This window comes from Sinocyclocheilus anshuiensis, unplaced genomic scaffold, assembly GCF_001515605.1.
Source record: "Sinocyclocheilus anshuiensis isolate Anshui unplaced genomic scaffold, SAMN03320099.WGS_v1.1 scaffold429, whole genome shotgun sequence".
NCBI classification, from domain to species: Eukaryota; Metazoa; Chordata; class Actinopteri; order Cypriniformes; family Cyprinidae; genus Sinocyclocheilus; species Sinocyclocheilus anshuiensis.
Genome location: NW_015539859.1, coordinates 34,664 through 58,419, shown reverse-complemented (window position 1 = coordinate 58,419; position 23,756 = coordinate 34,664). Strand labels below are relative to the sequence as shown.

At 37.1% G+C, this 23,756-nt stretch overlaps 2 protein-coding genes across 2 annotated transcripts in view; both read left to right on the top strand.

Annotated features, from left to right (window-relative positions):
- LOC107684898 (sodium/hydrogen exchanger 8) overlaps nt 1-12,083 on the top strand; it is a 28,953-nt gene extending 16,870 nt beyond the window's left edge. Inside the window, exons 8-15 of the mRNA XM_016481286.1 lie at nt 7,844-7,976; nt 8,616-8,721; nt 8,810-8,926; nt 9,016-9,098; nt 9,348-9,459; nt 9,747-9,967; nt 11,112-11,258; nt 11,352-12,083. Coding sequence (XP_016336772.1) covers nt 7,844-7,976; nt 8,616-8,721; nt 8,810-8,926; nt 9,016-9,098; nt 9,348-9,459; nt 9,747-9,967; nt 11,112-11,258; nt 11,352-11,465 — 1,033 coding nt within the window. The 3' untranslated portion in view covers nt 11,466-12,083. The remainder of the gene's footprint in view (nt 1-7,843; nt 7,977-8,615; nt 8,722-8,809; nt 8,927-9,015; nt 9,099-9,347; nt 9,460-9,746; nt 9,968-11,111; nt 11,259-11,351) is intronic.
- Nucleotides 668-2,347, top strand: LOC107684872 (sodium/hydrogen exchanger 8-like). The gene is made up of 4 exons (XM_016481241.1): nt 668-834; nt 1,119-1,220; nt 1,403-1,437; nt 1,517-2,347. Exons 1-4 carry the CDS (start codon nt 760-762, stop codon nt 1,713-1,715), a joined length of 411 nt encoding a protein of 136 aa, XP_016336727.1. The 5' UTR covers nt 668-759; the 3' UTR covers nt 1,716-2,347.
- Nucleotides 12,084-23,756: the final 11,673 nt, after the last annotated feature.

Sequence of the window (23,756 nt, the reverse complement as noted above, 5' to 3'; positions counted from 1 at the left end):
CGTAAAAAGACAGTATAAGTCATTATAATCCGTAATTATGTCCCCACTGGATGCAACAAATGCCTCGTTTATAATGGGTTTTAATGTTTTTGTCTCGTCGCTCCGGCCGGACAGGGCATCACAGTATGTTAAGGGGCGTAAAATTTCCGTCACATGCTTGAGGTATTCGGCCAATCACAATGCACTGGATAGCTGGCCAATCAGAGCACACCTCGCTTTTCAGACCGATGAGCTTTGTAAAAATTGACGCGTTTCAGAAAGGCGGGGCATAGAGGAGAAACAATAATGTACAGTATGTGGAAAATAATGTGTTTTTTTTTAACCTTAAACCGCATAAACACATTTCATTACACCAAATACACAACATAATGTTCTTTTTAGCAACATCATATGACCCCTTTAATATCCTAATGATTTTTGGCATAAAATAAAAATCTATTATTTTGACCCATACAATGTTTTTTTGGCTATTGCTACAAATATACCTGTGCTACTTATGACTGGTTTTGTGCTCCAGGGTCACAAATAATAATAATAAAAAAATCTGTTAAAATGAAAAAAACAAACAAAAAAAAACACTTAAAAAGGAAGTGTAAAACAAAACAAAACAGTCAACTGTGTTATTAATATTAATAATAACAACAACATTATATTAAACTCTATATGAACCGTATCCAGAATGAAACACAAAATGTGAGTCTGTTTGTTCAAGTACACTTGGTCATTTTTCTTTCTTTCTTTCTTTCGCAGGAAGAAGAGATGTTTCGTCCCAATATGTTTTTCCTATTACTTTTACCACCAATAATTTTTGAGTCTGGATACTCATTACATAAGGTAAAAAATACTGTAATTTTAATCATTAAAAAAAAAAACAGCCATACATAAGAGAAGAAAGAATCTGAATCCCAACTCAGTTTAAAACTGTCCGATGAATCCTTCACTGGGTGAACTGAACTGGTCAGTGTAGAAATTTGAAGGAAAGACTAATGAAATAAAACACTATTAATCGTTCTGTGGTAGTATTGGTTGCCCTCATGCCAAGTCAGTATTCAGAGACATACAGTGATACTGAGATGAGTTATTTGAACAGATTGATCAGTCAAGTTCTTATTCCGCAGGGGAATTTCTTCCAGAACATAGGCTCGATCACGTTATTTGCTGTCTTTGGAACAGCGATCTCAGCCTTCATCGTGGGAGGGGGAATCTATTTCCTGGGCCAGGTATCTTCTTACTGTTTTGTTAGGCATCAACTGCTTTTCTCATGTCTTTCCATCTAAACAGACGTGTAAGTGAGTTCATTAAGTGGTTCGTCTAGTTAGACTAGTTGGCACACCTTAACAGCTCCTTTAGTATGATTTCTCAACAATTATGACTGTTATGTTTCCATGTGTCTCTTGAATAGGCTGATGTTATTTACAAGATGACAATGACAGACAGGTGAGAATATTGCTTGTGCAGTTTTGAGCAAAACTATGAGAGGCTGTGTCTTCATTTTCCCCCTTTTTCCCCCCTCCAGTTTTGCATTTGGGTCTCTGATCTCCGCTGTGGATCCGGTCGCCACTATCGCCATATTTAACGCTCTGAATGTGGATCCTGTGCTCAATATGCTGGTGTTTGGAGAGAGCATCCTAAACGACGCTGTGTCCATCGTATTAACAAAGTACGCCTCACTAAATCATCAGAACTCTCCTTCTGTCTTCCAGAAAGTCTTTTAGACGATTGTACAACCCCTGGTGCTGAAACCTATATGCAATCTCATCCTCATTCTACATATTTCCACTGAAAGAAAAATAGCTGTGGGCAGAAAAATCTGCTCTGCACCGGCTTCTAAAACCTGCTGGTCTCGAACCAGGAGCTGTAAACTACTATTATTGGCCATGGGTTGGTATAATGTCCTCAGAAAAACAAAACCTCAAATTACCTCAAAACGTTGTCAATTCAAATGCAGACTGGTTGAAAAGAGGTTTGTAGACACCGTTTTGAAGTACTTCTCTGTACTGACAGTCAGGGAAATTAAAGAATTTTAGTTTTCTCCATGAAAAAGTCATAGAAAGAAAGAAAATCTTAAAGGTTTTTTTTTAATCGTTTTTTTTAATAATCTTAATAGCCTGTAGCCATGCGCTCTTACAAGTTCTACATGTTACAGACGTTTGTAGGAACACTAATTAAATAAAACACTTAATAGTTTGATAGGGTCGCAAACCATTTGCGAATAATGTCTGTTTTGTATTTGAATTGGTTACCCTCAAGCCATCAACTTTTGAGTTTATAGTCAGAGACTGTGATACTTATATAAACAGTTTGATGAATAATGTTCTTATTCTGCAGGGTAGTTTTTTTTCTAAAACATAGGCTTGATCATGTTATTTGCCGTATGTTTGCATTTTTTTTTTCTAATGCTTAGCTCAAAAATATTTAATTGGCAAGAAATTGCAAAATTTAATAACATACTGTATATTATGAATGTGTCACTTAACATCAATAAGAATCAGATTTTTTTCCATTACCAGGGGTGCACATAAGTGGTGTGCATGTGCGACCAAAATAACAGCTGCAATTCCGTTCGATTACCATTCGAACTGAATGCATAAATCTTTCGGTTTCAGAGCAGGATGCAAAACTGTGACATTCACTGACGTGCTTCACTTGGCAGCCTTAGATGTTTCACAGCACTTGATATACAGATTTTCACAAGGACTGAGGAACTGTTTGGTCTTCCGGGCTCCCTGTATAATTAGGCTTATTCAGATTGCCATTAGTTCTTAGTTCTTGAGAAGCACACAGTTCTCTAGAACGTCATTGTGTGGTGTAGTATAAAAGTTACTGGAAAAGCGAAAAGCCAAACCCATGCATTAGAAGGAGGTGTCCACATACTCTTGGCCGTGTAGTTGATATAGGCCTGGGTGATAAAACGGTATCGATATTTATCGACGGTACACCTTCTTCGATAACGATAGAAAAAAAATGTTCGATATAGCGCACGATATAGGCACGTGCTCTGAGTGACGCAGACGGCACACACAAACACATGCTGAAATGAGTGCTGTGCCTGCCTGTGATGAGGAGATTGTAAATAATGAATATTAGTTGAATTTAAAATAAACATTTGCAATGTTAGGAGTGCGTCAGGGAGCGTCATCAGTGGAGCATGAGATGCGGTGATGATGTAAGTGACGTTGTTGCATTTTAATATTTTATAAGTCTAGACCACGAGACGCGCCGCTGCTGTGTTATTCATTCAAAATATTAGAGAAATATAGAAGCTCAATGCGTAGAAGATCTTGAATGGGTTTAAACCGAAACCAAGCCATTCACACAGAACGCATATTCAGCACATTTTTTAGACGGACAAATATAACTGCTGCACTCACAAGAGATGTAGCCATGCAAAGTTAAAACAGTTTAAACTTTTAGGAAACACGTCACAAATTTGTGGAGGTTTATTCCTTTTCACTGCGTCTCATATGTTTTCAAATGTAATCTGTGTGAATGGTGCTTCGGCTCTTTGGATTAAGCAATGCATAAATACATGATGCTGTTTTGTTCATAATTGTTTATGCAATTTAAGAAATTATATTTGATTTTTATGAGTTAATTTAGATGTAATGCACGTTTTTATAGAGTTACTTCCTTGCGTTGACAATTTAAATGTGCTGCATTATTTTGCTCATTGCGCCCTCCAGTGGCCTTGGGAGACAAGACAAAAGTTTCCTTAAAACCTATTTAATCTGCATATAAAACATTAGAAATTAGATATTTGTTTAATTTTTATTTTGTGTTTGATTGTTAAAACAAAAAAATATTTGTTGTTTGCCTCAATAAATTGGGTTAATTTAAAAATACAGTGGTTAAATTTAAACATTTTTTTCTATAGCTCTTTGTTTTAAAAAAGGTTATAAAAAATGTCAATAATTATCGATACCGAACGATATGAAACATTATATTGTTGATAAATTTTTTAGCTATATCGCCCAGCCCTAAGTTGATAGAAATGTATGGGTTTTTTTCTTTAGTCCTCTTCATTATTCCCAACAGCATCAGCAAGAGCTCACTTTATTCTCAGATACTATAAATATTAATTAAAGGTGACCTCATGATACTTTTATTCTTATTATATTCCACATTCTACATATTCCATATATTTGTATTTTATTTTATTGAGTGTTGAGTGTTGAGGCCAGCCAATCATAAGTGTCATTTACATAAAGAAATCATCAATTTCAAGTAGGAAAGTAGGAGTTTACATCCTCTTTCATCAGAGAGGGTGGAAAAAAAACTAACATTATAACAGATTATAAAAACCAAATATATGATGTTTCAAGTGTAATAACGAACCTTTTTGCTTAGTCATTTAGCACTCTATTGTGGAGGTCTTGCCCCATTAATTATTTAAGAGCCCTGTTCTTAAATTAGCCGTTAGATCCACTTACATGACACATTGTGGGAAATTACAAGAAGTGACTAATCCATGGAATTGAACATCCTTTAGTTGTCAAAACTCTTTTCTTATTTGGACATGTCAAGCTCATTCAAGGAGCTCCTGGAAATATAGTTGCTTTATAATAATGTGCAGTCAGCACCTTTCCTCCCAGCTCTTGAATGATGGGAGATTATGACTGGATTTGGATCAGGGCGGCCGGGCCAATCCTGAATTTGCTGAGCACCACTAAATCAGATCCATATTTAACATGAGCTTTTCTATCTTTATAACCAGCTCATACGTATGTGTGCATTTATACACTATATATATATAGTGTATACATATTATCATTATTATTATAATTAATAATACTATATTATATCTCCCATTAAGCGCTGTTTGAAATGACTTTTTTATTTTTGTGCATGTGTAGTTTCACATACATGATTAATATCAGTTCACGAGGCAATGCATGCCATCATGCTGGTTTTGTTGTAGCAACACGATTGCATCCAGCTGTCGGTGTGTGTTTATGTAGAAACTGCTAATTCTAATGGAATATCAAAACCTCATCATTAACCGCTGAGCTCATAGGGAGAGGTAATGTGGGAGGAGTTCTTGGCCTTACGTACTGGGACGTAATGTTCTTAAATGTTTTACAGAGCATTTGTCGATGGGCCATTTGGCCCTCATGTTACCTGTGTTTTCGTAGACTTGACTCAGGTGTTCTCGGTATAAATGTGACAGAACATGACAGCTTAATGTATCTGGATGAAGTCATGTTACAAACAAGTTTAACAGGAAGGGTGAGACATGTGGTCTGCTGTAGCACATACTGACGCTCATGTATCTTTAGTCGCTCAGTGTGGCTTTGCAGTGTTCTTGACCTTTGCAGTCTCCATCTGTCTCTTCTTGTCTCCTTTCGGTCTTGTCTCATTTCATAAAGCTACATCTCTTTTTATTTTTCTCTCTTGTCACGTCTTGTTTGCTCACTCATCATCTCTACTCTCATCTCTGGTCTCTGATTTGATTTGGTCTCATCTCAGCTTGTCTCTCTTCACTTTTCAAATCATCTCTTTTCTCTTTCTGTCTATTTGTCTTTCTTTTTGTTTATTCTCTCTTCTCGTCTCTTCCATTCCAGTCTTGTCTCGCGTCTTCCTCTTGTAGTCTCTTTGTGACGTTTCTTGTTCTCTGGTCACTTCTCAGCTAGTCTCTTTTGCCATGTCATGTTTCTCATCTCTTTGCGTTATTTTTTTTATTGTGTCCCTCATCTCTTCTCATCAAGTCTCTTATTTTCTTGTCTTTTGTCTCATCTAGTCTCTTTACTTGTCTCTTTACTTGTCTCTTCTCATTTCAAATCATCTGGTTTCTCTTCCAATGTAGTCTTGTTTCATGTCTTCTTATGTTTGACCTTTGCAGTCTCCATCTGTCTCTTCTTGTCTCCTTTCTGTCTTGTCTCATTTCATATAGCTACATCTCTTTTTATTTTTCTCTCTTTTCTCGTCTCACGTCTCGTTTGCTCACTCATCATCTTTACTCTCATCTCTTGTGTCTGATTTCATTTGGTCTCATCTCAGCTTGTCTCCACTTTTCAAGTCATCTCTTTTCTCTTTTTGTCTCTTTGTCTTTCTTTTTGTTTATTCTCTCTTCTCGTCTCTTATTCGTCTCGTGTCTTTCTCTTGTAGTCTCTTTGTGACATTTCTAGTTCTCTAGTTGCTTCTCATCTCTTGTCTCTCATCAAGTCTATTCTCATCTAGTCTCTTTTGCCTCGTAAATGTCTTCTATTCTTGTCTTTTGTCCCATCTTGTCTCGTCTCATCTCATACTTTGTCTTCTCGTCTTCGGTCTCATCTTGTCCCTTGTCTCTTGTCTTTCCTCATCTAGTCTCATTCCCCTTCCTCATCTCAACTTGTCTCTCGTTTGGTCTCTTCTCATCTCTGTCTTCTCTTGTCCCCTCATGTCTCTTGTCTCTCGTTTCCTCTCAGCTCAGCTCCAGGGTTGTCTGTGTTCATTGTGTGAGTGTGTACTCTGGCTGTTTCCCGTGGTCATTGTGAGTGTGTACAATGACTGTCTCCTGAGAGTTGTCTGGTAAAATGATCTCATTCGTTATTGATGAGTCTGCAGAGCAGCTGTTTGTGTGTTTCCTAGAAAGCAGTAATTCCTCTCTGGGTGTAGTTTTACACCCGTGGGCCAAACTGTCCTGCACGATAAGATATGTGTTGATCTTTATAATCAGCTAGTACAAATCGTATAGATATATAGCTGATATATAGCGTTGTTGCTAAAATGGTTGTCTCGGCACAATAATACATTCTTCCAAATACAACCAGGTTTGCATATGCAGTAAATAACTAACAGTCAACACAAATTCTTCCATAAGCACTAATTCATAATCATATATATGTGAATTCAATTCTATTATCACATTTTGCTATCTATAGGACGCTTTGGGTCATTTGCCTTGTCATAATATAAAGGGATGGTTCACCCAAGAATGAAAATGTTCTCATAATTTATTCATGATGGTGGCCATTGACTCGCATAGAATGGAAAAAAAAAATACCATGGAAGTCAATGGCTACCGGCGATTGTTTGGTGTCCCGTATTCTTCAAAATATCTTCTTTTTTTTGTTCATCGGAAGAAAGAAACCGAACAAGTTGAGGGTAAATGATGACCGAATTTTCATCTTTAGGTGAACTATCCTTTTAAAGTAGGAGGAGATTTCCAATGCATTGATCTACATCACAAGCCTAGCTGATAATATCAAGTTAGTTATCAAACATTAAAGAAAATATGGATTATTTAATTTTAAAAATCTTACCGGCTACTCACCCTTGTGGTTTTATTATCATTCTGTGCTGTAATTTGTTCAATATTGCCAGTTCATTTGATATCGGATGCTCAGGCTGCCAACATACGACCGTTAGTTTTAAGAGTCTCAGTCGCTGAATCTCTTTAGTCTTCAAGCTCTGAATTTTTTGCAGTATGTATTGTTCAAGTTGGAAGCTGTTAAATGAACACTCCAGTGTTTGACATATGTTGGCGCCTATGTACTGTATGTACAGTAGATAAGAGATGTATTGTGACTCTACTGCCCCCTGCTGACCAAATGCGAGCTATTTGTTAAAGGTCAGGACGATCAGTGGGTCTGTTAGATAAATAAATAATCAGAGGATGGTACAAACAAGATGCACATAATTCAGCTAATCAGTTGACAAGACAGCATTCAATTTTGTGTATTTAAAATATTTACAAAACTCTAATTGTAAATTGTTCCAGTACCAAGCAAATATTGTGTACAGGACGTACAGGCCGTGATTTAAAATTTTGAACAATTCAGTCCTATTCTGCTTTAATTGTCAGTCTTTATCGTGTTAGCAGATGTGAGCAGTGGTCGATGTGTGTGTGTTGTGTGTATTTCAGTACAGCGGAGGGCTTTGCGGGCTCAGATGTCTCTACAGGCTGGGAAACCTTCATGCAGGCACTCGGCTACTTCCTGAAGATGTTCTTTGGGTCGGCCGCTTTGGGCACACTCACTGGTCTCATCTCTGCTATTGTATCCTAATGATTTTGTGTGTTTTAATGTTTCTAATGATTTTTTGGTTTAGTGGTTTTAGTTTTATTAATACATTTATTATTAATACATTTTATTAATACAATTATTTATATTGCATCATTAATTACATAATCATTAAGGGATTAATATGTGCTTTATAAGTACTAATAAACAGCCAATATGCTAGTAATATGCATAGGTAATAATAGTGTCAAAGAATCCTGAAAAAAGTATCGCAGTTTCCAAAAAAAATATTTGGCAGCACAACTGTTTCCAACATTGATAATTCTAATAATAAAGCAGCATATTAAAATTATTTCTGAAGGGATGATATGACTTTATACTGGAGTAATGATGATGGAAATTCAGCTTTGCATCACAGAAATAAATTACATTTTAAAGGATATTAAAATAGAAACCATTATTTGATATTGTAATAACATTTTGCAAGATTTTTTTCTGTATTTTTGATCAAATCAATGCAGCCTTGATGAGCAGAAGAGACTTCTTTAAAAAAACATTACAAGTCTTTTGACCGGTAGTGTATTACCTTTTCAATGTTTACTTTCATATCTTTTGTACATAGTTGTTTATTTTAAGACGTCCTGTGAGATTATGTTTCTGAATGAGAGCACGCAGGTTCTGAAACACTTCGACCTGAGGAAGACTCCGTCTCTGGAGTTTGGGATGATGATTATATTTGCATACCTGCCGTATGGTCTCGCCGAGGGCATCAAACTCTCCGGTGAGTTAAAAACACATCTTGATGAGTTTAATACTGTTTTATCAGTTTCAGGGTTAATTCATCAGAATTGATTTCTTTCTGTCTGTAGGTATCATGGCCATTCTTTTCTCCGGTATTGTCATGTCTCATTATACTCATCATAACTTATCACCAGTCACTCAGATTCTCATGCAGCAGACGCTTCGAACCGTGGCCTTCATGTGCGGTGAGTGCCTCACATGACCCACTGCTCCACAGAGGAGATCTGCTGTTAACATGAACCTAACTCTTCTCTTTTCTATTTGGATTCCACAGAAACATGTGTGTTTGCGTTCCTGGGGTTGTCTATCTTCAGTTTCCCTCATAAGTTTGAGCTGTCGTTTGTCATCTGGTGTATAGTAGGTGTCGCCGAAGAGCTTGTTTTCACCCGATTGTCTCGCTCCAGAGCATTATTACTCTTTCTGCTCTTCAGTATCTGATAAAACACGAATGCTTGCTGAACGTGTGATACGTCACTGGCTCTTTAGAATGCTATCTGATGTCACTTATAATAAACAAGACAAGTTGATGATGAATATAATGTATATCAGTTTAATAATTCTGAATGCAGTCGTTTGGGTTTCTCATGAAGTGTTCTCCTGTCACAGGTTCTGGTTCTCGTCGGTCGGGCTGTGAATATCTTCCCCCTTTCCTTTCTGCTCAACTTCTTCAGAGATCATAAAATCAACCCCAAAATGATGTTCGTCATGTGGTTCAGTGGTAAGATGAACTTAAGTTTCCATGTGGTTTGAAAGCTTGAAGTGAATTGAAGTGAAGTGAGTTAATTCTTATGCTTTCACGTTTTTATGCTTCAAATATTTACTTTATCCGATATCATATTCACACACAGCAACTAGTCACTTATTCCTTCTTCACCATTTTAAATGACATTTTAGTAGTTCATGTCAATTGTTTTATAGTAATGTGTACATTTTTAGAAATACTGATATTCCGTAGAGTCATAAAACGCATGTGTGATTGACTCGGAGCACACGTGATGTGCTCAGGTCTGCGGGGGGCGATCCCCTACGCGCTCAGCCTTCATCTGGGTCTGGAGCCCATAGAGAAGCGGCAGCTGATCGGCACCACCACCATCGTCATCGTGCTCTTCACCATCCTGCTGCTGGGGGGCGGGACCATGCCCCTCATCCGCATCATGGACATCGAGGAGAGCCAATCACGGCGCAAGAACAAGAAAGACATCAACTTGAGCAAAACGGAGAAAATGGTGAGAGAGCTGTTATCTTTATCATTTTCTTTTCAAAAGAGGAACGTCTTGATTTAAAGGCAATGGATCTTATTGATTGAATTTACTCATAGATTTATGAAAATTCAGAGTAATTTGCATGTAAAAGGGACCTTTCTGAAAAATCCACCAGATTTACAAAAGTTTCGTATATGCTCATTCACAGTTTGTCAGGTGTGACATTTATTTATAAAATAAAAAACAACACAAAAAGTGGGCGAAATACGAGGGCCCAGACCAGTGGCGGCCCACATTAGACCTTAACAAAGTGTATGATGCACTATTAAATCAAATTCACAGTGAACAGATTCAAATATAAAAACAGATGTCTTGCCTGTAGTTTTTATTGCTTACGTGGGTGGGTAGCTAATCAAAAAGGCGCGCGATAACTGATGCAATAAACTGCAACTGCGCACACTCCACACAGAAAGTTATTACTTTTGCAATAATGCATACATTTATATTATTTTGTAAAATCTGCTGTTATGATTTCTACGTTGTTAAAATAATAATAATAAGGAAACATTTTAATCCTGAAGTGGGATCCAATCAGAGAAGTTGCTGTTGTCATAACAGCCCGCTACGAAGAACTGTCACTGTTAGAAACCTCGACCTAGCAATGTTCAGATTATCTTTAAAGGGTTAGTTCACCCAAAAATGAAACGTTTTACTCACCCCCGAGGCATCCTAGGTGTATATCTTCTTTCAGACGAATCCAGTCGGAGTTATATTAAAAATTGTCTTTGATCTTTCAAGCTCTATCATTTCAGTCAGCGGGTGTTGCAGTGCTTCAGTCCAAAAGACCTGAAATAAAAAGCGCCTTTCCATAAAAAAAAGTGTCTCACACGACTCCGGGGGGGTGAACAAATTATTGAATTTGCATATTACAAACAAACTGATAATGTACCTTTTTTCAAAATGAAGTGGGGTGTGAGAGATGCTTTAGTGACACTGAGTGAGTTTGGAAATATGGTTTTTAATTGGTAAAATTGCTCTGTGTTTTTATTTATTTATTTATTATTTTGCTTTTGTGTATTAGCTCTGTAATGTTTTGAAAAATGATGTAAATTAAAAGGGGTTTAAAAGTCAAACTCTTTCTCTCTCTCTCTCTCTCTCTCTCTCTCAGGGTAACGCCATTGAATCTGAGCATTTGTCGGAGTTGACAGAGGAGGAGTATGAAGCTCAGATTTTTCAGAGGCAGGATCTGAAGGGCTTCCTGTGGCTTGATGCCAAGTATCTGAACCCTTTCTTCACCCGTAGACTCACACAAGAGGTTAGACTGCTCATAACCTTCATACACATTAGTCCAGTGTACGAAAATAAATAAATAGGGTTCGTAATCTGTTATTCTTCCTTCCTCTCTAAGGACCTGCTGCATGGGCGGATCCAGATGAAGACGCTCACTAATAAGTGGTATGAGGAGGTGCGGCAGGGTCCGTCCGGCTCTGAGGATGAGGACGATGAGGCAGAACTGCTCTGAGACAATCTTATGAGGAGAGATGTGGCTGAATCAGAACTCAGATGAGCCATTCTCACATCATGTGGCACCAAGTATACGATCTGGACGGGCCTCTTTGGTTTCAAAGAAATAAATGAGGAAAAGAACAGGTGTGTGGTACAAAAAGCCTGGGATTGTTATATGTAACAAAAGAATAAAGATGGAAGGCTAAAGAGAATTTGAGGCAGAAAAAAAATAAACAGCAATATTGGACACATTTCTGTCATTTTTTTATAGGTTGAAGCACCGTGATGTAACACAATATTCTTGCACTACGTTTTTTTTTTTTGGTGGTTTTGTTTCACATACAGGCAAATGACACCAATGAATGTTTGTGTTCTGTAATTAATTTAACAAACATAACCTATTTTTCTTTCTATGAAATATGTATTTGTGTTGTCTTTATAAATGGGAGTAAAAGAGTATTTTATAATGTATCTCGACACTGTATTTTGTAGCAGACTTGAATTTATAATTAATTCTAATGAAGTTGTGAATGAAGGAATTATATCTGTGCATAATTTATGTGTTGTATGCACAAAGCTGCAGTGGGAAAGTGGTGTAAAAAAACATGCGAATAAATGATGGATTCCAGTAACTTGCGTGTGGTTCAACACTGTCCAGTCCTTTGTACATTTGCTCCGAAATGTAGAAGCACAACAGACATCAATATTAAGCTTATTGATAATGAACAAAACATAAAGAGTGATAAAATGCCAAGATACAAGCCAGGCACGCTCCGGTCAATACATTTCAATACAATTAAGAACACTTTTTGATCATAGATATTCAAAAATGTTTTAATATATATTTTAACTATCATTCAAGCATTTAACTGGTCATTGAGTCCGTATGTAGATTATTAAACAGTTCTGTAATGTAGGATGTAGGTGTGTTTGGAGGTCCAGTTTATTTAATAAGTACAAAATATTAATCAGTCATTCAACATTTATTTCTGTAGCACATTTAAAAACAACATAAGTTGACCAAAGTGCTTTACAATTTCTGGCAACATTGTTGACTTGACTGCACAGACACTATTGGAAGAGAATTTAAATGAGCTAGACGATGACAACACTGAATCAACAATAAACTGACTTTAACTGATAAACTGACTGTTTTCTATTGCACCCTTGCATTATCAGCACACGTTTTTCCTGTATAACACTGTAAAGCTGCTTTGACACAATCTGTATTGTGTAAAGCGCTATATAAATAAAGGTGACTTGACTCTCGCAAAATTACAAAACACCTAAACACAAATACATTAAAACACAAAACTCATCATTCTTCAGTCTCCATGCACTTAAGGACGATTAATTGCAACAGAGTAGAGGTGCGTCTTCAACATCAATTTAAAGTAGTCCATAGGCATGGCACAGCCACTGAAGACACAATCTCCTTTGGTTTTCAACCGTGATTTTGGGACATTTAAGAGGAAAATCTGAGATGATCTTAAATGTCTAGCAGGATGATGATGCTGTAACAGACTGGAGATATACCTTTAACAAAACCTTATATTGATCTCTAAAATCAACAGGAAGCCAGTACTGGAGAGATACTGGAGCATTTCCTTGTGCCAGTCAACACTCTGCACACTGCATTTTGCACCAACTGTATCCGTGAAAGCAAGATCTTAGATATCCCCAGATATAAAGAATTACAATAATCCAGTCTGGATGAAATAACACATGAATCACGGTGTCCATATCTTTAAAAGACAAAAAAACTTTTCAATTTGGCAATGCCCCTCAATTGAAAAAGCTACCTTTTACCACGGCTTTAATTTGTTTATCAAATTTCAGCTCAGAGTCAAAAATCACACCTAGGTTCCTCACCTGAATGTTAAGATTGGGGGCTAATGGCCCAAGATGTAGTGAAAGCTGTTTGGCTAACTTCAATGGACCAAAGATCACCACTTCAGACTCATTAAGCTGCAGGAAACGCGATGCCATCCACACCTTTATTTCATCCAAGCAATCAAACAGAGATGCAAGTTTGGAGTCATTACGTTTCAACTGTAGACACAGCTGGGTATTGTAGGCATAACAATAATATGCCACATTGTATTTTTTAGAGATTAATCCCAGTGGGAGCATATATAAAGAAAACAAGACAGGGCCAAGACAGGAACCCTGAGGAACCCCAGAAGCGATAGGCTGAGAGGAGGAAATAGAGCTCCCTAATTGCCTTGCAAAGGTTCTCTCTTGCAGATATTATGAGAACCACTTTAGTGCCTGCCTCCTGATACCACCCCACTGACTCAGACGGTCAAGAAGAATCCCATGATCCACAGTATCGAATGCTGCACTAAGATCACGAAGCACCAAAACAGCACAGTTCCCAGAGTCTACCGACAACAACAAATCATTAGTCACTTTGAGAAGAGCAGTTTCTATGCTATGCTGAGATGTAAAACGAGATTGAAATTTATCATACATTTTAAAAATTTTTAAAGTTGATTAAGAATGACCTTCTCCAATATTTTAGCTAAAGACAGCAATTTTGACATTGGTCTGTAATTATTCAGCACTGATGGGTCCAGACCATTAGAAGAGGCTGCACCAGGGTGTGCTTAGAATAGGATGAAACTAATCCCTCTGAAAGACTCTGATGCACTATTGACAGAATCGTGGAACCCACCACGTCCCAGACCTGAGATAACAAACGGGGCGGAATAACCGCTCACAAACTGCAAAGTTTCGGAAGTGACATCTGCATATAAATGCAACATTTATATGCAACCATTACAATGGACAGGGCAAAAATATGTCAAGATAGATGTAAATTAAGGCTAGAGCACCCTCACTAATTTCAGAAGCACCCTCAGTGATTTGATTCTGGAACCGGGCCTGTCTGTAAATGGAGAAGTAGGAGAAATTATAATTTTATATATTTCTATATTATATTCATATGTTTACCCCATATATTAAAGCCTTGTGAGTAGCGCTCTAACCTGATGTAGGATGCACTTTTTTGACTTTCTCAGTTTGTGTAAATCCACATTGGGTTCAGAGTGTAATTTTTTTTTCAACATTAATTTCATACTTGTCTAGTACAAATATGTGTGTTATTCATAATTACAGTGTATACTTTTTTCTTTATTTACCCCAAATGAATAGAAGTGAAATGTGACAAGATGCACACTGTAACATCTGAGGGACACGTTTTAACACAGCTTAAAATGTTATCTGATTAAATGAAAAAAAAAAAAATTGTTAAACTAGTTATAATTAATTATAAATATTTAGATCCGCTGTAGATATTTACTTGACCTTTCAGGGTCAACTGTCTGTCAATTCTAAGAACGTTAATTTCCTGGTTAAGGGAAATAACTTTCTTACTGTACAATTCTACACAGAGCTTGTAGCATAAATCTGCATGATTAAGTGACTCCAGTTATGAGCAAACAATGAACAACGTCAAGTGTGATACAAGTAAGACTTTATTAACTACATAAACACTTAAACTAGTCTAACATACTACATAAACACTTAAACTGGTCTAACATACACATACACACACACACACACATACAGTTGGTATAGGAAAGGGTTAAAGCTTAACTCAGTAAAGAGGAGTGAAAATAAGAATATGAAGTTATGGAACCATTTGCATATTCAGCAGATCTACCGCCTGAAGGAAACATCAGATTCTTAGTTCAAACACACCTTTGTAAAAAGGTGCAAATGATACCTAATGTATCAATTAATACGACTAAGTTTAATACTTGCATGTCCTCATATGGCTTGTTAACTGAGGGGTGTTACAGAGTATTTGTTAAATATAGCTAACAAAATATATATTGCGTGTTTGATTGGTCCAGACGCTACAACAGTAAACTAAAAAATGTAAGTGTATAAAAGGTTTGAGTTTAGGATGTTTGGGGTTCATTCTGACTCTGATGAACCAAAGGTACAACATGTACTTTGTCACTGCTACACTCTTAAAAATAAAGGTGCTTCACGATGCCATAGAAGAACCTTTTTGTCTAAATGGTTCCATAAAGAACCTTTAACATCTGAAGAACCTTTCTGTTTCACAAAAGGTTCTTTGTGGCGAAAGAAGGTTCTTCAGATTATAAAAAGATAAGAAAGAGATGGTTCTTTAAAGAACCTTTCACTGAATGGTTCTTTGTGGAACCAAAAATGGTTCTTCTATGGCATCGCTTGAAGAACCTTTTGAAGCACCTTTATTTTTAAGAGTGTATGCTGTAATAAAAATGCTCATTGAGATCTTCAACGTCCTCATATTTTTTTCTTACAGTAGCATAGTTTAATAATAGCAGGGCACATTGTAACGCAGTGTTACAACATTCCCAATCTGTGCAATTGGAATTTATAACGGCTTAGTTTCTTCTGCTAGTAAGGAAAGCATTAAAGAGACTGCTAAATAACAGATTGGAGATTAAAATAATAGCAGATTTGTCTCAGTTTAAATAAACACTACAAATTGAGATGGGAAATTTACTTCAGTCAGCAATGTACTTTTGCTATGGTTAAATAAATATTCGGTGATATCTTCAAAATATTTTTGGCACATTTTCCTCTATATAGTTTTGATATGGCAACTAGTTTTGTCATGCTAGCATGTGTGGAAATGTTTAAACCATGTGTGTTACAACTAACCCAGTGTTAATTTGGCCAAAGAAAACTTGTAAAATCAGCATTTTTCTATATTAATTTGTGCATTTTGGAAATGTTTATTAAAGGTGCATAAAGTCATAACTAAAAATCTGAAAAGAAGTCAATATTTAACTTTTACAGGCAGTATTTTGTGTGTATGGTTCTAATTTCAATTTTGGCTTTCAACATACAGTAGCATTTAAAAATACAACAACCATTCTTTTTTTCATTTTGTTGCCCCCTCATGGTTAAAATGAATTGACGCAAAAGTACACAGACCCTGGAGTTTGTTTTTTTTCCATTCCCTGTCCACTTGTCTCCAGTTTTAATAATCAACTCTCTGCATTTATTAATATTAATAAGCATATTTAGCAAATACAAAGTCAAAGCAACTGATGACAAATCAGTTCAGACTGCTCTCTGTTGAGAGTTGAATTCTATGTGAGTTTGTTTTGTCTGAGTGCTGAGATTCTCTCTGCAGACCAGCACACACAGGAGAGGCTCTGAAATCACTGTCAAACTCAACAAACAGTAAGACATCACGTACCAAGACACTGGGAGGTTAAAAAAGAAGATGTGCACACAGTGGACCAGCACACATGGTAAATAAAGCACACCTACAGTAAAAATGGTAACAAGAATGAACGATGAGCCTGGTCTGTTGTCAGTGACAGGTGTGCCGGCAGGAGTGGGCAGAGCTTTGTAGGTGATTATGCCTGTGACAACCAATAAACACACAGGAGCCAGAACTGAGCCAAAACCAAGACTCACACCATTAAGGCCACCAAAAGTCAGTAGGAATGCACACATTAAAGTAAAAATAAGTATAATGATGGAGATTATGATGTAACAGGGGGAGGAGAAAATATGAGCAGAGATCTGTGGATATTTCAGTGTCAGAACCCCCTCCAGAGCCACCAGCTGTTGCAGGTGAAGGCTACAGATTTTCAGACAAAAAGATACAACCATTATAAAAGCCACGTCAAAGCCATGGAAAAAATGTAAAAGAAAAAGTTTTGACACTATATATGGATACAGGAGCAGTTGCAACAGGTCACTGAGGAGGAGGAGGATGATGAAGGCTGAGATCCAGCCTCTGGTCTTTCTCTGAAGGTGCACACAATAAAAAGCCCAAATCAGACATGGCAGCCCCACACAAACAGCAGTGATGAAGAAGATGGACAGTCTGATTTCATGAAAATATTCATAGGGTGGATGAGAAGATATGTCATAGTAATGCATATCAGTTGTCATGGTAGAGATGGCGAGATCAATGTAGTCATTTTTATCCTCCATGCTCTGATTTTGCTGCCGAACTCTGATTTCCTGAAAGAAAGGAAAAAAAAAAAACTTGAATGTTGAAGAACTGATTAAACCAGCCTAAGGTAGTAATCTGGTCGCCCAGCCTGGCGAAGCTGGGCTGAGATACCAGCTAGAGCATACGGCCAATAAACAAGCTCAAAAGCCTTGTGCTCAAACAAAAACAAAACACACAAGCACATGAACGACTGTCTGGATCCAGACCCCATGCCCCAAACACACAACAAACACCATGGACAGGAGACTGAGAGCACAGACCGAGAACAGCTTGAAACCTCGCACTCACACAAAGACAAGACAATACACCACCAAGTGTCATAATCCTGTCGCCTGACTAAGAACAAGAGCGACCAAAGTGACGGGATCCTGACAGATCCAACACACCTGCCTGTAATATGTCATTAACCCTGAACACATTGGCTGCATCCAAAATGGCATACTCTCTGGCTATGTTTGTCATTTTGAGTACTTAGCTTGCAACAATTAAAAAAGCACCTATAGTATGAATATAATACGAACTACATTTGTCATGTTGTCATTGTCATGTGACCTGCAAGAGTTACTTCACTGCCATTCATAAATCCTTTCCCATGACCCCCATAAGTAGATCACTCGGGTATTTTTTATTATTTTTTAACTTTGTTATTATTTTTATTATTATTAATTATACTTATTATTATATTTTTACCTATTGTTTAACAACCCCATTTCCAGAAATGTTTTGTAAAATGCAATAAAAGACTAGAATTTGGGATTTGTTGATGCTCTTTAACCTTTTTTTTTTTTTTTTAGATCTTTCCAAAGCAAAGATCTCCAATGTTTTCACTGACCAAATTTTGTAAATATAAACAAATTTCGGTTTTGATGGCTACAACACACTCCAGACAAGTTGGGACAGAGGCATGTTTACAACTGTGTTGCATCACCTTTCCTTTTAATTTAACGTTTTAATGGTTTCTAAACTGAGGCCTCAAATTGCTGCAGTTTTGGAAGTGGAAGTTTTGCCCAATCTCACTTGATAAAAGACTTCACCTGCTCAACAGTCTGTGGTCATCATTGTCTTATTCTTCTCTTCAGGACGGACCATACATTTGGAGTAGGGGACAGATCTCGACTGCAGCCAGGCCAGTCAAGCACATTCATTTTGTGTCTACACTGTAAAAAAAATTCTGTAAAATATACGGTAAAAAACCGGCAGCTGTGGTTGCCGGAATTTTACCGTAAAAAATACGGTAGCAACATTTTAGGTTTTACAGTTTTAACTTAAATTTACAGTTAAATACCGTAATTTTATTAACTGATATAATGTTAATATACCAACCTATTGAAGTACTGAAATCTGTTTTGTACCTTATAATACACTGATAACCACCAAATGCAGGTGGTGATGAGAATGTCACATTATGAACCAAAGCCCATCACAAGCAGCTTTTAAATAATAGCATATATAGAAGGTGCACAGTGTCATTCACACAAACACTAAACACCATCATGGTGACACACATGAAACTGAAATAATGCAATAAACATTCATTTAACAACATTAGGTGTAACATACAACCCTAATATACAAAACTGGTAAGAAAAAACTAAGAAGAAACATAGTTATTTCAACAAAAAAACATAAAATTTCAAATGTAACGCAGGGAATTCTGGGAATGTTCACTTCCAAAAATTCACTGCTACCGTAAAACATTAATTTAACAACATTAGGTGTAATATACAACCCTAATATACAAAACTGGTAAGAAAAAACTAAGAAGAAACATAGTTATTTCAACAAAAAAACATAAAATTTCAAATGTAACGCAGGGAATTCTGGGAATGTTCACTTCCAAAAACAGTATACTACCGTAAAATTACATGTAATGTCCAATACAGTTTTCCACCGTATATAGTAGGGGAATTTACCGTCAACCATTTAACATGTTTTTACTGTAGCATTTTTACAGTCTTTTACCGTTAAATTCACGTGTCATGTTTTACAGTGTACGATAACCACACTGTTGTAGCACATGCAGAATGAGACCTGGCATTGTCTTGCTCTAATAACCTTGGGCTTCCTGGGAAAACGTCATTTTGATGGCATCAAATGTCTGTGTACAATATATGGCTCACCTTCACACATATGTAAGTCACCTATGCCATGGGCACTGATGTACCCCCATATGAAGCTTTTGCACCTGTCACTGATAAAAGTCTGGATGTTTTAACTTTTATCAGTGACCTTTTGTCTTTAGCTCATTGTCAATTTTTCCCAAAAGCAAACTGAAATTTGGACTCATCTGACCACAGGACACATTTCATTGATGGTTTCTCATGCAGTGCCTTCTGAGGGCTTATAGCTAATTCACGTTTAACACACAAAACCTTTCTTTTCACAATATTATGTATGGTAGATGGTTAAAAACCTAATCTTTTTGCAAATTTGTCTTGAGAAATGTATTTTTTGAACAGTTTGACAAAGACTGAGACTTTGGTTGATGCTTAATGCTCTTTTCTTTTTTCTTTTCTTTTCTTTTCTTTTCTTTTCTTTTCTTTTCTTTTCTTTTCTTTTCTTTTCTTTTCTTTTCTTTTCTTTTCTTTTCTTTTCTTTTCTTTTCTTTTCTTTTCTTTTCTTTTCCAAACCAAATCATGATACCCTCACCCACTACCAAATTCTCTGTTCATTGTGGAATGTTTCAAAATCATTTAAACTATTTTACAATATTTTCACTTTTATTTTTGCTCTGTCCCATTTTTTTTTTTGAGCTTTGCAGCCATAAAAATCTAAATTAGTTTATATTTACAAATTACAACTAAGTTGGTCAGTGAAAACATTGGAAATCTTTCTCTTTGTAGTTTTGTAGGTTAAATAAAGAGCAAAGAGAATTAACAAATCACAGATTCTTTGTTTTGTTGCATTTTATTGGAAATGGGGTTCTATTAATGCTCGAATGCTACAGAATAATTCATATGTACTATTTTCAAATACTCTTTTTCCTCTACCAAGTAGTATATGTAGTATATGTAGCCAGATTTGCTGGTTCAGGTGTGTTTGATTAGTGTTTGGAACTAAACTCTACATGACGGTAGCCTTCCAGGAAAAGGCTGTCTACTCCTGATCTAGACCAATCAAGTTACCTAAAGGTCAAGGCTTAGATTTCCAGGGAATGCAAAAAAAAACAAAAAAAAAACAACAACAACAACAGGAAAAAGAAAAAAAAAATACTGCTGGAAGTTGTTTCGGATAATAGCATCTGCAAAATACAGCACATTAATATAAATTAGTTGTTAAATTGAGATTCTAACTTTCTGTAATTATTATTAATTCTACAGTGTTTCTTGAGAAGAGTAGTGATCATCCTCTGTTCATCATTCTCTGTTAATCGATCAGGCAGGCACAGTTATTTCTCAGTATCTCAAAATGCCCAAATGTTTGCATATTTACAGCCCTGGCTGAAAATATCTATCTTTGTTCATAACTTGTGAAACATTGATTTCACACAGAAGACGGTCCATTTAATTGAAAACAATCCAAATAGATCCAATTATTCCAATAGTTTGACACTCTTAGTTAATAATCATTAAGTAAAAAAAAAGTTGTAATTGTAAATCAGTCAATACGTTAAATTAAACAATACATTATTGTTATTCTGCAAAGTAATGAAAGCTTACCAGAATCACACTGAAATGTGTTCCACTGTCTGTCCACTTGCACATCTAATACTGTGTGTATTAGATTAAATCTTATCTGATATTGACCCCTATCATCAACCCCAGTGGTGTTCGGTTGCTGCGCAGACCTGGGAGAATGAATGAGCAGACACAGAGAGTTGGTGCACTACCAAAGCATTCTCAACTTTATTCAGGAAGATAGGTCATATTTATGCAAACAACATCAGCCCAGCATCCAATCAAAGTATTCAGAAGTGATATGTTACCTTATATGGATAGAAAAGGAATATAATTGTTGAATATAAGGCGTTACTAAAATGTGCATATGCATTTGTCTAGCTGTTTAGGGGTGGTTTCAGTTCCTCACCCGAAACAGCATCAGCACAATGTGTATGTGTAAAAGAAAAAGTACATGAGGTACATCTTGTAAGATAAAAGGACAGAGAGTGTGAAGCCTTTAAATGCTGAGGCTATTTTCTACTTTGTGCCTTTCCTTCGTTCTTAGTCTGCTCTGTCGTGTTGGTGTGTTGGCCCAGAATAACTAATCAGCTCCCACACAGACGTAATGCTGCATGTTCAGCTCTTTTACCCCTGCTATGTTCATTCCTACTCAATCTAAACGTCCCCCTTAATACAATTCAATTCAAGTTTATTTGTATAGCGCTTTTCACGATACAAATCGTTGGGAAGCAGCTTTACAGAATTTTTTTTACGTTTCTACAATATATTTAGTATTAGTCCAGACTGAAGCTTGTGTAAATCCTAGTTACCACGGGATGTCAATCCCAGCAGAAACAGAGAAACAAATAGAGACGTAATTAGCGTAGCTGCTGTTCCAACCAAGCAAAAATTATTTGTTCAACCCGAGCTAAAGCAGTACAAGATTATGAGATGCATTATTTGAATGCTTGGCCAAAGAGATGTGTCTTTAATCTAGATTTAAACAGAGAGAGTGTGTCTGAACCCCGAACGTTATCAGGAAGGCTATTCCAGAGTTTGGGAGCCAAATGTGAAAAAGCTCTACCTCCTTTAGTGGACTTTGCTATCCTAGGTACTACCAAAAGTCCAGAGTTTTGCGACCTTAGGGAGCGTGATGGTCTGCTTGGTCACTGTCATAACTTGGGAGAAGCTATTAGTCAACAGAAGAGACAGAAGGCAGCGAGTGAGTGTTTTGCATAATACTTGTTATAGATCTGTTGTTTAAATTATTACTTGCTGCTAGGAAGGAATATTTCATTTTCTATCTATTTCTACTTTGTATTTTTGTTGGAGTTTGTATTTTTGATTACACTTACTGGTAACTTTAATAATTGCCCTCGGCTAAGAAGGAGCCTGTGTTATTTTCATTAAGGAGCCTGTGTTGTTATTTGCATTGCTCCCTTCCTGCGCTTAAGTGCGAACTGTAGTTTCGATTTGAGGAATTGCCCTGCTATAGGCTATTGGCTGTGCTAATTAGAAGGCGGTCACAGCTGTTTTCACTTTACTGTGTATTTATTTGATGTCTGGGCACTGACGCGGAAGCATCAGCAGAAGAGTTCAGCCCTCCTCTTGTGAAGACCAACGAGAGTAAAGACCTGCGACTTTACCTGCGTGATTTCACCGAGCAACGAAACCGGCAACACACTTAAGTATAATTTTTATCTTCCCTGTACACACTCTCCTTTTCTGTCCTCTCTTTTCCATTTCTATCATGTGTTTCCAAAACATTTATCGCCCTCCTGGGCAAATTCTAGCCACCTTCCTAGAAGAGCTGGATGAGCTGCTGTCCTTATTCCCGTAGGATGGCAGTCCACTTTTAGTCTTTGGCAAGGCAAGGCAAGGCAAGATCGGTATCAGCAGATACTGCTTTCTGTGATCGGCGATCGGTGATTCGCCTCAAAAATCCTGATCGGAGCACCCCTACTACAAATTATTCAGAATGCAGCGGCACGACTGGTCTTCAACGAGCCCATGTTACACCTCTCTTTATCTCCTTGCACTGGCTACCGGTTGCGGCTCGCATCAAGTTCAAGACATTGATGCTTGCATATAGAACAGCCACAGGCTCAACACCCGCCTACTTCCACTCACTACTACGAACCGCTCGATCTTGCAGGTTTGCATTGCACAACATCAGAAAGATCAGGCCCTTTCTAACGGAGCATGCTGCACAACTTCTTGTCCAGGCCCTTGTCATTTCTAGGCTGGACTACTGCAAAGCTCTTCTGGCTGGACTTCCATCAAGCACAATCAAACCTCTACAAATGATCCAGAATGCAGCGGCACGACTAGTTTTCAACGAGCCCAAAAGAGCCCATGTTACACCTCTTTATCTCCTTGCACTGGCTACCGGTTGAGGCTCACATCAAGTTCAAGACATTGATGCTTGCATATAGAACAGCCACAGGCTCAGCACCCGCCTACTTCCACTCACTACTACAAATCTACATCCCCTCCAGAAGTCTGAGATCCGCTAGTGAGCGACGCCTCGTGGTACCATCACAGAAAGGCTCAAAATCATTTTCCAGAACATTCTTATTCACCATTCCTGGCTGGGTGGAATGATCTTCCCACCCCTATCCGGAATGCTGAATCCCTGACAATTTTCAATTTTCTTTCGACGCTACTTGACTTGAAAAAAAAAAAAAAAAAAAACGCTTTCGCTTGTACTTATTTAAACAATGCCTAAAAC

Bases quoted from the DNA above. Each gene is read 5' to 3' on its own strand.
- LOC107684872 (XM_016481241.1), top strand. From the start codon at position 760: ATGTTTCGTCCCAATATGTTTTTCCTATTACTTTTACCACCAATAATT. The intron at 835-1,118 runs GTAAAAAATACT...CTTATTCCGCAG, and splicing joins CTGGATACTCATTACATAAG to GGGAATTTCTTCCAGAACAT. The intron at 1,438-1,516 runs GTGAGAATATTG...TCCCCCCTCCAG, and splicing joins AAGATGACAATGACAGACAG to TTTTGCATTTGGGTCTCTGA.